At 38.3% G+C, this 16,878-nt stretch overlaps 1 protein-coding gene across 1 annotated transcript in view; it reads right to left on the minus strand.

The window, feature by feature from the left end:
- Positions 1-13,688, minus strand: part of CDC25C (cell division cycle 25C) — a 15,105-nt gene extending 1,417 nt beyond the window's left edge. Inside the window, exons 1-9 of the mRNA XM_029284491.1 lie at positions 13,644-13,688; positions 11,491-11,613; positions 9,268-9,348; positions 8,756-8,908; positions 7,188-7,289; positions 5,151-5,213; positions 4,598-4,696; positions 4,286-4,419; positions 4,061-4,172 (exon numbers count right to left, since the gene is read on the minus strand). Coding sequence (XP_029140324.1) covers positions 4,061-4,172; positions 4,286-4,419; positions 4,598-4,696; positions 5,151-5,213; positions 7,188-7,289; positions 8,756-8,908; positions 9,268-9,348; positions 11,491-11,613; positions 13,644-13,688 — 912 coding nt within the window. The remainder of the gene's footprint in view (positions 1-4,060; positions 4,173-4,285; positions 4,420-4,597; positions 4,697-5,150; positions 5,214-7,187; positions 7,290-8,755; positions 8,909-9,267; positions 9,349-11,490; positions 11,614-13,643) is intronic.
- Positions 13,689-16,878: the final 3,190 nt, after the last annotated feature.

Raw genomic sequence — 16,878 nt, forward strand, 5'->3', positions numbered from 1 at the left:
CAAATGCCTTACTGAAGTTCAAGTAAATTATATCCACAGCATTCCTCTGGTCCACTAATTTTGTCACTTGATCAAAGAATGCAATAAGATTTGTCTGGCATGATCTGTTTTTGACAAACCCATGTTGGCTTTTAGTAATGACTTTGTTTGCCTCTAGGTGTTCACTGATTTGTTGTTTGATTATCTTTTCCAGAATCTTCCCAGGTATTGAGGTCAGGCTGATAGGTCTGTAGTTTCCTGGATCTATTTTTTTCCCTTTTTTGAAGATGGGAACTACATCAGCTCTTTTCCAGTCCTCTGGTAGTTCCCCAGTGCTGTTCCACTTTATTGTGACTCTGGATGCCTTGCTGAGTGCAAAAATAAAACCCCAGTGTCATTCCTCGATGCCATTTCTTCCCAAATCTGGATCTAGGTGTTCCAAACCAAACACAAGTAATGTGTGAAAATATTTTCCCCTTGATTTCTCAAAGCACCTCCCTATAGGTACATAGTTCCACTCACTTTTGTTTTCTTTTTCTATATCCTGTATCAACTACCGTGTGGATAAATTTGAAAGCATGTGATTTGCCAGGATATACCCTGTAAGTTTCATGGCTTTGGGAATCTGAACCTGGATCTCCACTTTCCAGTCCAGCACTTTTACCTGTCTTAGTGCATATGAAAAGGATATTTAGTTGTTTTATAACTGCATTCTTTTTTCTGATGCATTATAAAATGCAGTGTTTTTTTTGTTCTTAAAGATTCTTTAAGCATAGGATTGTTAAATACTTTTCCAAACAATATCCTAAGTTTGAACATAATTCAAATAGGGGTAGCATCTAGTAAAGAAAATCTTTGCCCAACAATCTGCCTACAGCACCACTCTGGGAGATGCAGAGTTCTGGATTAGACCAAGGGATGTATTGTCCATGGGGCTGCCTCTGAAGACAACTCGTAGATGTCAGTTTATACAAAATACTGTGTCTTTTGTCAAACAGAATATTTTTCTCATTTTAAAAGAACTCGACTCATTTCAAAGTGCTAATTTCAATCTCTATAGTAGTCTGTAGCTTGAATCAAAAATAGGTAGGGCTACGTAGAAATCTAAATGGTAAAATCAGTGATAGAAACCTTTCTATGATGTATCTTTTCCAGAAGTGAAGTGAATAGAGATTAAGACCTTACCTGAAATGGAATATCCAGAAATTTGCCTGCTGCTAATTAGTTAAAAGTTTTAGATTAAATTGGCCGAATCTTTATACAAATAATATCTACTTCTTTTTTCCAACAAAATTTTTTATTAATTTTATTTTACATGGTGGCTAGGCCATCAATTAATCAAAACAAAATCATATTTAAACAATTCAAATTATTTCAATATAATTAACTCAGTTATACATATTCATATACATATGAATAATCTATTATTATTCTAATATATCCTACTTCTTAAGTCAATACAAGTAACTCTATTTCTATACTCCCTCCCACCCCCATCCCCACCTAACCCCCCGGACTTCCCAGAACTGAATACAGGATTAAACATTCATCTTCCCAAGTCTATATAAAACTACCCATTATAAACTAATCTAATATAAGCATACTTTAACTCATAATAAAATAATCAAATATAAGCTAATATAGTCTATCTAAATATAACCAATACATCCTCTCCAATCTCTTCATCATACAAGAAACTGTGCCATATCTTCAATTTATCAATTATATATAATATATTCCATCACCCCTGCAATTGTATATAATATGACACGCAGCTGTACATTTCCACCCCAGGCCACCCCAACGATGCCCTTGACGTGATGACCCGTTGCCTGGAGGCCGTACGGGTCTGGATGGGGAGGAACAGACTCAGGCTCAACCCTTCCAAGACCGAGTGGCTGTGGTTGCCGGCGCCTCGGCATAGTCAGCTGACTCCATCGCTGACTATAGGGGGTGAAATTTTNGGGAGGATTTTATTTAGGGTGATTTTAAAAATAATTTTAAATAGAAACACAGCTTCTAATATTCGGTTTTTTAATCTGGTTTTATAGGGGTTTGTAGTTTTATGTTTTGTATTTGTACTGTTTTTAATACGCTGTGCACCGCCCTGAGTCCTGCGGGAGAAGGGCGGTATATAAATTAAATTATAATAATAATAATAATTATAATAATAATAATATACCATCACCCCTTCAATTAAAATCATAGTCAGATATTTGTAATCTTTTACAATAATAAACATTACAAAATACTCTTAAAAAAATAAGCAATAATATCCCCCAACTGCTTTCCTTGAAGTGCAATACCATAATTTTCCATTTCTATAAGTATTAAAATTGCATCCCAAAGTCACAGCTAAGTCCATCACTGCCTCTTCTCTATATCCTTGTAAATTTTCTTTAATTGTTTCCGATCACCATAATTTTCCATTTCTATAAGTATTCTTGTAGATTTTCTTTAGTTGTTTCCAGTCCAGTTTCCGCTTTTACAGCTATTTCTTCCACTTTTCCCTCCTTCCAGAAAGAGCAGTAATATCCCCCAACTGCTTCCCCTGAAATGCAATACCATAATTTTCCATTTCTATAAATTCTTTTAAATTGCATCCCAAAGTCACAGCTAAGTCCATCACTACCTCTTCTCTGTCTCCTTATAAATTTTCTTTAATTGTTTCCAATCACCATAATTTTCCATTTCTATAAGTATTCCTGTAGATTTTCTTTAGTTGTTTCCAATCCAGTTTCCGCTTTTACAGCTATTTCTTCCACTTCTCCCTCCTTCCAGAAAGAGCAATAATATCCTCCAACTGCTTCCCTTAAAGTGCAATACCATAATTTTCCATTTCTATAAGTATTAAGATTGCATCCCAAAGTCACAGCTAAATCCATCACTGCTTTGCTCTGTATCCTTGTAGATTTTCTTTAGTTGCTTCCAATCCAGTTTCCACTTTTACAGCTTTTCCACTTCTCCCTCCTTCCAGAAAGAGCAATAATATCCTCCAACTGCTTCCCTTGAGGTGCAATACCATAATTTTCCATTTCTATAAGTATTAAATTGCATCCCAAAGTCACAGCTGGGTCCATCACTGCCTCTTCTCTGTATCTTTATAGACTGTTGAAGATCTTTAAACAAAGCGGAAGTTCCATTAAACAAAACCAATTTTCAAACTTCTTTAATCCAAGCCTCGAAGAAAGAAAAAAAAAAAAAAAAAAAAAAAAAAAAGAGGGGGGGAAAATCCAAAATCCCAATCCAAAATTCTCTCCGTTAAAAGAAAAAAATAATCACCAAAACTTTCCATAAATCCAAAAAAGAAATATGTCAAAGTTACAACCTTAAGCCAAGGGGTAACAATTTCCCTCTTCATTCAACGCTGCAGGAAAGTGAAAGTTAAAAAGAAAAATCACTCTCATCTTTAAAAAAAAAACGGCAAACCGCAGCCATTTTTTCCCCTCATTTCAACTTAACTTAAAAGAAGATGTTAATAAATTGAGTTAAAGTCTTAAGTTACTCAAGTCCAGTTTCCTCTAGTCAGTTCTGTCTGGATATTATTTACTCACAGTTTTCTATAATTCACAGAAGTGGAGGCAACGACTGGCTTTGTTCCCAAAGAAAAAGGGGAACAAAGGCACTTGGGAGGCGGAGATTTCCCGGACTCCGGAGGAGTACCCAATTTCGCTCTCCCGAAATAAAGGGAGAGCTTTTGGGACTCTACTCCTATCCAGGAATACTCACCTCGACCCCTTCTCCCGGGGCACAAGGTTCCAAGCCGCTGAACAGCTGCTGAACGCTGTTCATGCTGGCTCTGACGCCTTCCCAAGAGGACGGCTCCGAAAAGAGCCGCCATCGGCGCGCCGTCCCACCGGAAGTCAGTCAATAATATCTACTTCTTAACTACTTCTTACTAGCCAGATTTTCATTTTTGTTACTATAGTGTTGAAAGGTGAATGTTTCTTGGTTTAAAATCAAGCTAGGTAAAAAGATATGGAATGCTGAAAGAAGATCAGATTCTTTGCTATTTTATCATCAGTATCTGACAGATAAAATGCATTTCTACATAATGTAACAGTTTTTGTCTCATGGTTACCTTGTTTTCTAGAAAGAACTCCTTGTAGCCACCTTGGAGAACATAAAGTTCAGGATAGTGCAGGGCAGGATATTCATTCATGGCTCGGTCTTCCTCTCTCAGGTAACGACACCTTCACAGCAAGGCAACTGGTTATCCTGCCTATCCAGGGACTTCCAAAACCATCTGTTTCCCTTTTCCAAAAAGCCCCCTCCCCCTCCACAGCCCTCTGTGGTCCACACTCACATCTTGGGACCCCTTTCAGAAGAAAATTCACAATGGAATACAAGGATGAGGCGCTTCTGTGGTGATGATGGAAGCAGAGGCTTCCTCAGGAAAAGTTCAAATAAGTCATCTTGCCTGTGGCTATTCAAGGCCCCCTGTAAAAAAGAAACAAAATATTGGGCTATGCTATAAGTAGGCCCCAGATCATGGCTGGGGGCTCTACTTCAACATAACGGAAGACCACCTGACCAGGAGTGCTGCTATTAAGACAACAGTCCTCAAGCATGTTACGTATGAGTTCCTTTGCATTCATCCAGAATAAGAATCCCTCACCTTGATGTGGCCCCCATGATATTCATAGGGATAGCGGCAGTCAACAATATAGAACTTCTCTATAAGGCTTTGAAATTGATTGTGGAGCAGCGCTACCATCTGTAAAGAGAGCAAAACGGCACCCACACTGATGTAATCTTCATCTCTTAGTTTTACTTAACTCACAGAGTTATTATGAAGTCAAAGGATAAATGCTATCCCAAGCAGTTTGGCTGGAGAGTTCAATAAACATGGAATAAATAAACTTTTCTTCCCTCCCTATTGGTAAAAGACTACCTATAGCTCTTTACGTATTGCCTATTACCCATTAAAAAGTAGCTTATGGTGTAGCTGAAGTCACTTAGACACTCTACCGAAGAATGTTAAGGACAGAGAAGCTTGCTTGCTTAGCAAGACCCGCTCAGCTATCTTCTGAAACTTTTACAGAACCAAGTGACCCTAAATAAAAATGAGGTACAGCTAGAATTCAGCTGGTCTGAGAAAGTATTTGCAAAGTCAAAAGGAAAGAGAAAGTCAGACATATAAACACTTTAAAGCAGGCATGATTGCTCACAGTATCCGCAGTGATATATCTCAGATCCGAATGCCTTCCTGTGACTGTTGGCAATGCATACACCTAGAGAAACACATTCATGTTTAAAATTTCTACAATTCAAAAGTTTCTCTAACTTTTTCAAGCCTCAGCTAGATAAATCCTAACACCAGCAAAATAATCCTGAATGCAACTGCTGGGAAATAAGATACACTGGATTCAGGAGAAAATGCCCCAAAGTAAATTTGCAAATATTTCACCTACATGTATATTAAGAAGCAAAATAATATACAGTATGACTCCCTGTTCAAAACTTCCTACATGCTTTGAAGACAATATAATTGTTTGGGCCATATACTAAGTTGTTTTTTCTGAGCTATTTCAGACACTGTTGAAAATTATTGCCTGAAATGTTTTTGTCTGAAAATCCATTTACTCTCAGGAAGGGGTGGGAGGGAATATATATATGTGTGTGATGCAATAAATATTTAAATTTATTAAGTATATTTTATTTTGTTCCTACATATGTAACATCAATGAACATTTGGTATCCTCCCTTGTGAGAGTTTGCTGAATGGTGAGTTTTTCCTGGTTTGCCTAATTTTTCAAAGCCAAATAAAGATTGTTTACTGTGACTAGTATCATGGTAGAGATTATTCCAAGTTGCTCCAGGCTGCACTGCAATAACACCACCACAATATATTATAGTGTACATATTATTCAAGTAATCAGGATCACAGAATAGTAATAGCAGGATGTGACAAGGATAAAAAAGCAGCATGGAGTGCATTTATCACACCAGGCTTGAAGAAACAAAATTATGAAAATGTATATGGCTCATAACTTTTTGCTCATAACTCAATTTCTAGGTATTATTGTACCAATTCATGCAACATTTATACCTGGATAGCTATTTATGTATTGGTATCAGAGATATTGCTTTGCTCAAATTTAATATAAGCAACGCTCTATTTTATTAGGCAGGCAAGCTCATCCAGGCAGATTTAAAATTTGTTTGCAATCACTTTTCACTAGTTTGCTCTTGTAACTGTTGTTTTAAATTGAATTCAGGATAATGTAGTAATAGATTTACTACATTATAACAGATATAGAAAATGGAATTTGTGATTTTATTTATCACAAATTCCATTTTCTATATATATCCTAATGCTTCTTTGCAGAAATGAGCTCTAGATATTTTAAGAACATTAATTTAAGATTCATTGGATCTGGGAAAAATTAATATGCACTTTTAGTTAGGTACTAAAAAAATTCAAAATATAAATCTATTAACGGCATTCTGGCAGTTATCTTAAGCTGGGCATCACACTGACTAGTACAGAGTATTGTTAATCTTAAGAATTGCTTGAGAATGGAAAGAGGGACTCACATTAACCTCTTCCCTAAGAAAAGTAACCACAGATGGCAGAATCTACAATAAAACATACTCAAAAGTTACAAGGATATTTCAGGTTAATTTAGTGTCCATTTCAGAGCCCTCTGGTAATCTGTGAGAATGGCCAACCACAAATGAGTCTCACATCACACCCTTAAGGAAGGGACTTTTCATTTGATTTTGGTGCATTAGAATCATGCTTATCAGAATTTCTAAAAGTAAAGTAGGTAGCATCATGCTAGTGTGAGCTGTTGCTATTCATACAATTCTTAACTGGAGGTCTTAATCAACCAGCTATAGGACATGACAAACAATTCCTCTAATCTGTACCAGATCACAGTAGGTCTTGTCTGCCAACACATACTCAAATTTCCCATACTGATGAATTTTTCATCAATGTCTAGATCAGGGGTAGTCAACCTTGGCTCTTTTATGACTCGTGGACTTCAATTCCCAGAATTCTGGGAGTTGAAGTCCACAAGTCATAAAAGAGCCAAGGTTGACTACCCCTGGTCTAGACTGAGAAAGTCCAGTACAGAAAACTGTTTCAGCATTGTTCAATTATTAGGAGGGGAGGTTTGAGATAGCATGGCATGGGCAAAGTCGGCATTCTTCTTCCTACCCGCCCGAAAAAAGAATTAGAGAAGCAAGAAGAGACCTACGCCAGAGAAATCACCAATTAACTGCCTGAAGCCATGGTCTTGATCAAGGGCTCTGACAATCTCGATGTCAGAAAGGGAGGCTGTTTTCTTCAAAAGCACAACCTATAAACAAGCAGGCAACCCATCAATACATTTGCAGAGAAATAACTGCGAGGATCAGTCTTCTGTGTATGAAAAAGCTTGAAATAACAAAGTATTAACTGAAACCATACTTAAATATTTCTACAAAAAATACGAAGATCCGCGTCAAAGCGGGAGAATTGAAATATTTAATACTAGAGGAAAACTTAGATACAAGCATAATGGGACCCTTGACATGCCATTCATTGACTGACTCAACTGTCAGTCCGACCAAAACCACTGAATTTAAACCATGAGAAAACTATAAATAGACTTGGGATCAAGAACGGCCCCATAAATATAGGAGGACCCCAGTTCAGTTAATGAGCAAATTAGAAATTATACAAGTGCAAGGAAATGTCAATTTAAAAAAAAAGAATTCTTAACCAAATGAAAACAAAACAAACAGTGGAAATACAAATGGCCAATAAAGGTTACAAAACAGATCACAAAGAACTTATGATTAAAAGATTTAAAACAGTAATTTTAAAGCAGCGATTAGGAATAAATGGACTATTATCCTAATGGCAAGAGGTACAAGGTAGAATTCTTTAAGGACCAGTATGGGACTGTTGCCTTTTAAATGGAAACTTATCTGGGGTGCTACATTAAAAATAAAGCTCAAGAGACTCTCTAAATTGAGTGAATGAGTTTTAATTGACAAATGCAGTTTAACAAAAGCTAGTGCAAAATCTTGGAGCAAAACACCTGAACTTCTGAGATAGTGATGAAAGAAAGTTTATGATCCTTTAGAACAGGGGTGTCAAACTGCCAGCCCATGAGCCGGTTTCATCATACCGAAGCCGTGCCCACCCCATTGCCAGCAATGCAAAAAGAGTCGTGATACATCGTGCCACGTCACGTGACGTGGCGAATTTGACACCCGTGCTTTAGGACTATCTGTAATCCTCCTGTGCTGTGAACTAACTACAAAGCAGTCTGAATATCATCTGAATCCAATTAGCTCAAATAAATGCAGGGATAGCAGGACTATGGATTATAGTTGAATCCAATGTATCACTTCTTAAATGCTGATTGTTTGGATATAGCAATAGAAGAGAGTTAGCTCCCTCAAATGTGTAAACTGGGTGTAATCCGCTGACCAGTGGATGAAACAGAATAAACAGATTTCTGGCCAGCAAGGCTCCTCTAAACATCTTAGCTGTTTTGTCTCCCTCTCTTTGAACAAGAGAAAAACACCTATTCTTGTTGACATAGTTCAGGGGTAGGCAACCTTGGCTCTTTTATGACTCGTGGACTTCAACTCCCTGAATTCCTGAGCCAGCATGGCTGGCTCAGGAATTCTGGGAATTGAAGTCCACGAGTCATAAAAGAGCCAAGGTTACCTACTCCTGATATAGTTGATCCAACTATCATTCTAGCCTTGATACCAAGACCCAGGAATTTAGGGAAAAGGGATGTGAGGACCATATCCAGCTATTTCTTACCCCATCTGGCCCTTCTTGGATTGGGCTGCTCTTCCATTTCACCTTAGTTGGAGTTTCATCATCATAGCTTCTCACTGTCCTCTTTGATGCAGGCTTGTTTAGTTTTTCTGGCAGAGATGGAGATCGGAAGAGGCGGCTCTTGTTCATGGAGACCTGCTTAGTGTGCCAAACAAACAGGGAGATCAAGATAGCAGGAGAGAAGGACCCTACATTTCACTGGTAAGGCTTCAAGGCATCAGTCTCATTAAGAGGGATTGACTGACGGGAGGGATAGATTTTTCTATCAACTGTACTTCCATATAAGTATTGCTAGCTCTCTCAGATGAGTCTGACAGCCTTGCAAATCAGTCCACAAACTGTTTTAATGGCCCAGCCATAAACATGTTAAAATTTGAGCCTTTAAATGCTGCTGCTGTTTCCAGTCTGGATCATTTGGAAGACAAGATGTTATTGCTACTGGCTACAAGGCAACCTGAGTTAACTAAATTGCTGATTAAAAAGTCCCTATTTACCTCACTGATATTGATGTCCTGAGTAAGGAGTGGTCCAGACAACAAGTCAGCTATGCTACAGTGGTGCCCAGAAAAGGATTTCTGTGGAAGAATCACAGGAGAAAACAAACATTTTTTTTTAAAAAAAGAATTGCCAGATAAAAAGAGAACATTAGGCACTTACAACTTTAATAGTTGTACAAAAGAAGGATTTCAATGGAGGAAGCTCACTTTACAAAATATTCTCAGTCCTCTTATTCATCTGACTATGCTGAACCCGGCAGCTATTTCATTGTACTGAATCAGAAGAGTGGCAAATGCAGAACCACTTCTATTAACAAAAAATACAACCCTTCCTTTAATTCTGCCAGGATTTGGATGGCAATTCCATACTCTACAGCAGGGCGTTTCAACCGGTGGTATGCGTACCACCTGTGGTACTTTGCCACGTGGCAGGTGACCGTCCTAGAGAAGTGTAGCTGGGGAGGGGAATGAGCTGGAGCGACCCAAGCCTGAAGGAGAGGCAGCTGCAGCTGCAGGACTGTCTGGGCTCGGCAGAAGCCCCAGGAGCCGGAAGGGCTCCAGCTGATTGGCTGTGTGGATGAAACAAAAACATAAATTTTGGGATGAAAGGATGAGTATATTTTAGTACAGGTAGTCCTTGAATTATAACAGTTCATTTAGTGACCGTTTGAAGTTACAGTGGCAGTAAAAAAAAAGTGATTTGTGACCGTTTTTAACACTTAAAACCACATGATCAAACATGATCAAAATTCAGACACTTGGCAACTGATTCATATTTATGACGGTTGCATAAGTCATGTGATCACTTTGTGCGACCTTCTGACAAGCAAAGTCAATGGGGAAGCCAGATTCACTTAACAACCCTGTTGCTAACTTAACAACTGCAGTGATTCACGTAACAACAGCAGCCAGAAAGGTCATAAAACAGGGCAAAATTCACTTAACAACTGTCTCACTTAGCCACAGAAATTTTGAGCTCAATTGTGGTCGTTAAGCCGAGGACTATCTGTTCTTATAACAGTTCATTTAGAAGTCTACAGATACAGAAAGGAGGTATTTCTGAAGTGACCGAGCTCTAGAACTGATGACAAATGAGTATAAGAAATTCTGTTGGGCTTTGGAGCAAGCTGTAATTAGGGGCGTTTGTTTTTATCTGGCAGAAGAGAAACAGACGTTGTTCACAGAATCTCTGCTAACAATGTTCAATATTTTGAGATACGTTGCATGTCATGACTGAAATTACTGGATTAGGAAATCTAAAACAACTCATTATTGAAATCCCAGAAGGAATTAACTTTTCCTTATTCTAGTATGCTACCATAGGGATGTGAATAAATTACATTTTAATGTAAATTCTTAGAAATTTAGCTAGTGGCAAAAAAACAAACTGAATTATATCTAGGTTTTAAGAGATCAGTCCCAAGTCAAGTCTGAATCTTCTCCTCAGGATAAAACTAATACATAAACTTCTCACCACCACGATAATTATCATCAAAAATGCAGTGACCAGACTTGAACACTAGATGTTTATACGAGTAGTCCTCGACTTACAACTGCAATTGAGTCTAAAATTTCTGTTGCTATTTGTTAAGTGAGTTTTGCCCCATTTTATGATGTTTCTTGCCACAGTCGTTAAGTAAATCACTGCAGTTAAGTTAATAGCAAATTAAGTGAATCTGGCTTCCCTATTGATTGTGCTTGTCAGAAGGTTGCAACAGGTGATCACATGACTTTGGGACACTGCAACCGTCATAAATATGAGTCAGTTGCCAAGCGGCTGAATTTTGATCATGTGTCCATGTGGATGCTGCAACGTCGGTAAGTGTGAAAAATGATAAAGTCATTTTTTTTCCAGTGCTGTTGTAACTTCAAAGGGTCACTAAAGGAACTGTTGTAAGTTGAGGACTATCTGTAGTGTCTTGGAATACTATATTTAAACCTGTCCTTTGAACAAAATACCTAGCCATTTTTTTTCCTAATGTTTGAAAATGTTTCAGTGTAACAGAATACAAGCTCCTACTTCCAATTTCCCCAAAGATCACCCAGATGGCTCTTATCAAAGGCTTTTAGCTCTCCCTCCAGCCTTGCAGCAGAGCAGATCCAACATCATTATTACTTGGCATCGCTGCTATTCATGGTTGGCAAGCTACACTTGTTTTCTCTGGTTTTATTTAATGAATACAACTGCCCACAAAGTGACTTTTAACTCATCCTTCTCACCTCTGTTTCTTCCTTTTCACTGGAACAGAGCTCAGAAAAGCTGTCCAAGGCTTCTGGGATTCCTGAAGCATCCATTGGGCTGCCAAGATATTTCATCTCACAGTCCATTAAATCCTCTGCTTTCTGGAAAAGAAAACCAATTACAGATGAAATGCACTGCTTTTCAAATAGGCCAATGTTTACTGTACAGGTAGTCCCTGACTTATGACCATTCATTTAACGACCATACGAAGTTATGACAGCATTGGAAAAAAATGGCTTACAGGTGATCTTTGCACTTACGACCTGCAGTTGCGTGATCGTGATCTGGGTGCTTGGAATTAGCTCATTTTAACAATGGTTGCAGCCTCCCAAGGTCACATGATTGCCATTTATGACCTTCTCAGCCAGCTTCCAACAAGCAATCTGATGAATGACTGTGTGATTTGCTTAACAACTATGGCAAAAAGATCATAACATTGGGTGTGGCCCCATGATGACTCATTTAGCAATTGTATCACTTAGTGATGGAAGTTCTGGTCCTGACTGTGGTCGTTAAGTCACAAAGTACCTGTATGTGTTTTGATTTCCACTCAACGAGATCCAAAATACTAGAGTCATATTGTATTTAAATCTTCCTAACCAAAGTATTGCAACTGGTCTTTTTCCCTGTGGTTTCCACACTGCTTTTCTCCTGATCTTCTGAATCTTTTTTAAAATATAGTGCCAAAACCGAATGTAATAAATAATAAAGTGGGGGTTGGCAAACAGGATAAAACAAAGCTATCTCATCGTTTAAAAAACACTTTTATTTTAATGCAATCAAAGTTGCCTTTTTTTCCTGCTGCATTACCTCACTGATCCTCACCTTCTTCCAGACAAGTATAAACAACTTCAGTAACTTAACACCTTCTGCAGTATTTCAATAAACTTCTTTTCATATCTCAGCCCTTATTAATACTCAAATTGTAAAAACTCATCATTTAGTCCTAATCAGCAAAAATCTATTAAGAGCTACCAGAATATACAGGTAGTCCTCACTAACTGTTCAGAGTTATGATGGAACACCCCCCCCAAAAGTGCTTACAACCTGATTTCAAAGTTACAATGGCCGCACTCCCCCATCATGGCCTTATGGCCATTTGCAATTTTCTGTGGTTGCAACTACAAAATGTGCTTACAATGGATATTGAGTTAAAATGCCTCATCCCCTCATGACCCTTAGAAATATCTGCAATTTGCCTCTGGAAAGTATCATCCATATTTTTTTCCCATATCAGAAAAACTAGAGCGGACATCACTGCCATGAAGCAGAAAGATCTACCTAGATCTTGGCAGAAGATTGTGGGTACTTATAGAAAAGTCCATCGGCTACAATAGATACTCACATTTCTCTTGTTCATCGAAGGGCACTGAATTTCCCTGCTAATTTGCTGGAGGTAATTTGGTGTGCTGCACAATACCTCAGGCTAAAATATCAAGAGGAATGGCATTGTCAAGTTCTGGTTTGGTATGTATGTATATTGATTTATGATATGAGACTTAAGAGCATCAACAAATTGGTGCTCCTGGTTCTCGGATTCACTTCAAAGTCTCTCATAAGGTAACTCCATCATAGCAGAAAGGATATACCTGGAGGAACTGCACACACTGCTTCCTTGAGTCTCTGCTGAGAGAAAAAGAAAGCTAGTCAGAGATCCTTGGTATGAATGGAGTAAAAATTTAGCATACTAAATGCACCCCAATCTAATCCCATGGATACCTGGTTCACATCCTGGGATATGTTATGTTTTGTTTAACCATTCAATAGTTTATTGAATAAATCACAGTTGGCTTGGTTTGCATCATATGCTAAGTAAAAATAACTCTGTGTTGTGCACCAGTTGCGGCCATTCTTGGATCAAGATTCCCTGTGCTCAGTTGTTCAGTCCCAAGTCATTCCACGGCTGAACTATTGTAAAACGCTCTACATGGGGCTATCCTTGAAGAGCATTTGGAAACTACAGTTGGTGCAGAGTGGGTAGTTTTGAGAGCCCCAAGAATGGCCCCTGTAATACCACTGCTCTGCAAGCTGCATTGGTTACCAGACTGCTTCTGGGTATAATTCAACTATTGGTGATCACCTTTAAAGGCCTTCATGGCATGGGTCCAGGTTACTTGAAGGACCGTCTCACCCCATTGGGATTGGCCCATACCTCTTGTGCTGGCAGAGGAGGCATGTTGTGGGTCCTGTCACGCCAATTATTCTGGCTGGGGGGTCCAGGAGGAGGGCCTTTTCTGCTGTGGCTCCTGCCTCTGGAACATCTGCCCCCCATATGAGGTTGGTCCCAACCCTATCTTTTTGTAAGGGCCCAGAGACATGGCTTTGCCAGTTGGCTTGGGGCCCCAGTGGGGGAACAGCACAATGGGAGGTGGTTGATTGAGCAATAACAGATTCCACCTCCCCCCCACTCCCCCCCACCCTCCTGTGTCTTTGGTTTTAATGTTTGATTTTAACTTTTTATGTTTTAACTTAGATGTAAATGTAAGCCACCCAGACTTATCCTATGGTAGGGTGGATGGCCAATAAGTTTTATTTATATAAATAAATATGTAAATGTTCGTTTGTTCAAAATCTTAAATCTCCGAAAGTTCTTCACCGATTGCTTTGAAATTTTGACACAATATTGCATTCGAATATGCACGTGTTTTTATATACCTATATTATATAGATGTCACACCTGTGACAGGTAAAAACATGCTTTTTTGAAAAACAGCGCCATCTGTTGGACATAAAAGCAACACACGCTTTTACCAGACTGAGCCACAGCAACGCGTGGCTGGGTACAGCTAGTAAATAAATAAATCCAAGATGAGCAAGCTTGGGCTGGGGAAATAACTTGCATCCGAGGCTAGCTGAGGGCTAAAAATGAAATCACAGTAAAGGATTTGTAACGTCAAAGGAAATGATGGAGCTGCATTTTTTAAATTTGTTTTTTTATTTGGAGGTGGAGGTCAAGTGTAGCCACACCACCTGAGAGAGGAGCAAATAGGCTCTTACCCAGGAGTCTGACTAAGCAAGACGCACAAACTTATTGAATACATCAGTGCTGAGCAAAATTGGCCACTGCTGAGTTAACAGAAGTGCTACAAAGGAATTTAGGACTATTTTCAGTTTTGACAGCAGATCAGTTAAACCCAAATGAAAATAAGGATAATATGGTAAGCTATAAAATCAGTAGGTAGAACTTACAGTTGATCCTGGAATTCTGTTAAGTTATTTTTATCTACAAGTCACAAAATGAGAAAATAGAAGTCTGAAAACCTAGGAATAGTTCTACTATTAAATAGCAAATACACCTGAGCTTAAGGAATTCAAATCAGAGTGAACTGATTAAGTCATCTTCTATCATATTTAAAAATTAGTTATCCTGGTTGAACTAAAGAAGTCCAATCAATATGGAATACAGGCTTGCAAAATATATTCAGTTGTTTAAGATACTGCTAGAGTCCCCCAAACCATAAACAAAAGCCTATCACATAAGAAACCACATAGCTCTATTAAACCAAGCTCATCATATAAGAAATTGTATAGATAATATACTACAAGTAGTGAAATCAAGGAGTGGTTTGCAATTTTTGTAATCTTTTTTAAAAAGGAAATTTTGTAAACTATACTTCTTGGCAGTAAACTGTAATTGCAGTACTATACTTCAATAGATAAAAGAGGCAGCTGTGTGTATAGCTCTATACTTTTTGTAAACCTGGAATATAGCAGTGAAATTTACATGGCTTGGGTTTATTTCTAGGTTTGTTATGATCTATAAACATATCAATATACTGCCTTGGGAAACAAATATATTAAATAAAATAGTACAGATAATTGCATTTGAGGTTACTAAAAATCAATCTAAGACCATTTCTCTTAGCTTTAGTTCTAGTAATTACCTAAATTTGTTAGAATACTAGAGTTCATATAAGAGATGAAATGATATGTCTGTGACAACAAAACTTGCTTTTATATGTACAGGTAGTCCTTGAGTTACAACAACAATTGAGCCCAAAATTTATGTTGCTAAGCGACACATTTGTTAAGTGGAATTTGCCCCAATTTATGATCTTTCTTATCACAGTTGTTAAGTGAATCACTGCAACTGTTACCAAAGTGGTTGTTAAGTGAATCTGGCTTCCCCTTTGATTTTGCTTGTCAGAAGGTTGCAAAAGGGGATCACATGACCCTGGAATACTGCAACGGTCATAAATATGAATCAGTTGCCAAGCTTCTAAATTTTTATCACATGACCATGGGGATGCTGCAATGGTTGCAAGTGTGAAAAATGGCCATAAGTTACTTTTTTCAGTGCTGTTGTAATTTTGAACAGTCACTAAATGAACTGTTGTAAGTTGAGGAGTACCTATATGTTGTATAAAAACTGCTCATTAATAGCAGAACTAAAACTCTTAGAGCAGGTAGCAATTATTACCAGCTTCCAGTGCTCCTGGAGACTGACTGAAGGTGAAAGCAATTTTCTCTTCTCCGCTGCTGAGATTGGACAGATCTAAGCAGCATCTTGGTGTATCCCTGCAAATTGTGAGTAGGCAAGTAGATACACATATCCACACACATTAGCAATGCACCACTGAAATCCACACAAATTAGCATCACACCATTGAAATAAAAACATAAGTTATATTAGGATGAACACTTTTAGACAGTCTCATACATCAACTGACAGAGTATATTTGAAAACTGTTCCCCACATTTTAATATAAGAAGAGGCTAGAGAGTCATTTGTCTGAGATGGTATAAGTTCTTCTGCTTGAGCGGGGAGGGGGGCTGGACTAGAAGACCTCCAAGGTCCCTTCCTATTCCATTCCATTCCATTCAATTTCATTCCCATTCCATTCCAATATATCCCCAGAAGATAACATCTAGTCTAAGATGCTAGTCAAGATTGCTATTGATTGGATCAAGGCAAACTTGGTCAAGTTTTATTGAAACCAATGTAAAAAAGTCAGAAAATGGCTAAGTCTGTCCGTACACAATAGACTAAAGCTTATGGCTCCCATGTCAGATCTAAAACAGTCAGAGCCCCAAAATGGAATTTTTAAAAATCACCCTCTTCCCCTACAATTCAAAGCTGCCATTTATTACTCTTGCCATTAACTGCTGGTTAAACAGAGAATCTGTGAAAAGTCATTCTTTCTGACCATCTAAATCAGGGGGTCTTCAAACTCGGCCCTTTTGACTCATGGACCAACTCCCAGAATTCCTCAGCCAGCATGCCTGGCTGAGGAATTCTGGGAGTTGAAGTCCATGAGTCATAAAAGGGCCAAGTTTGAAGACCCCTGCTCTAAATGCTCTTGGGCATGCTTAACAAGCAAGATTATATAGACTTACTAAATATCCATCAAGTATTTGGAGGAATA

Source organism: Protobothrops mucrosquamatus, unplaced genomic scaffold, assembly GCF_001527695.2.
Source record: "Protobothrops mucrosquamatus isolate PMUCROS unplaced genomic scaffold, P.Mucros_1.0 scaffold653, whole genome shotgun sequence".
NCBI classification, from domain to species: domain Eukaryota; kingdom Metazoa; phylum Chordata; class Lepidosauria; order Squamata; family Viperidae; genus Protobothrops; species Protobothrops mucrosquamatus.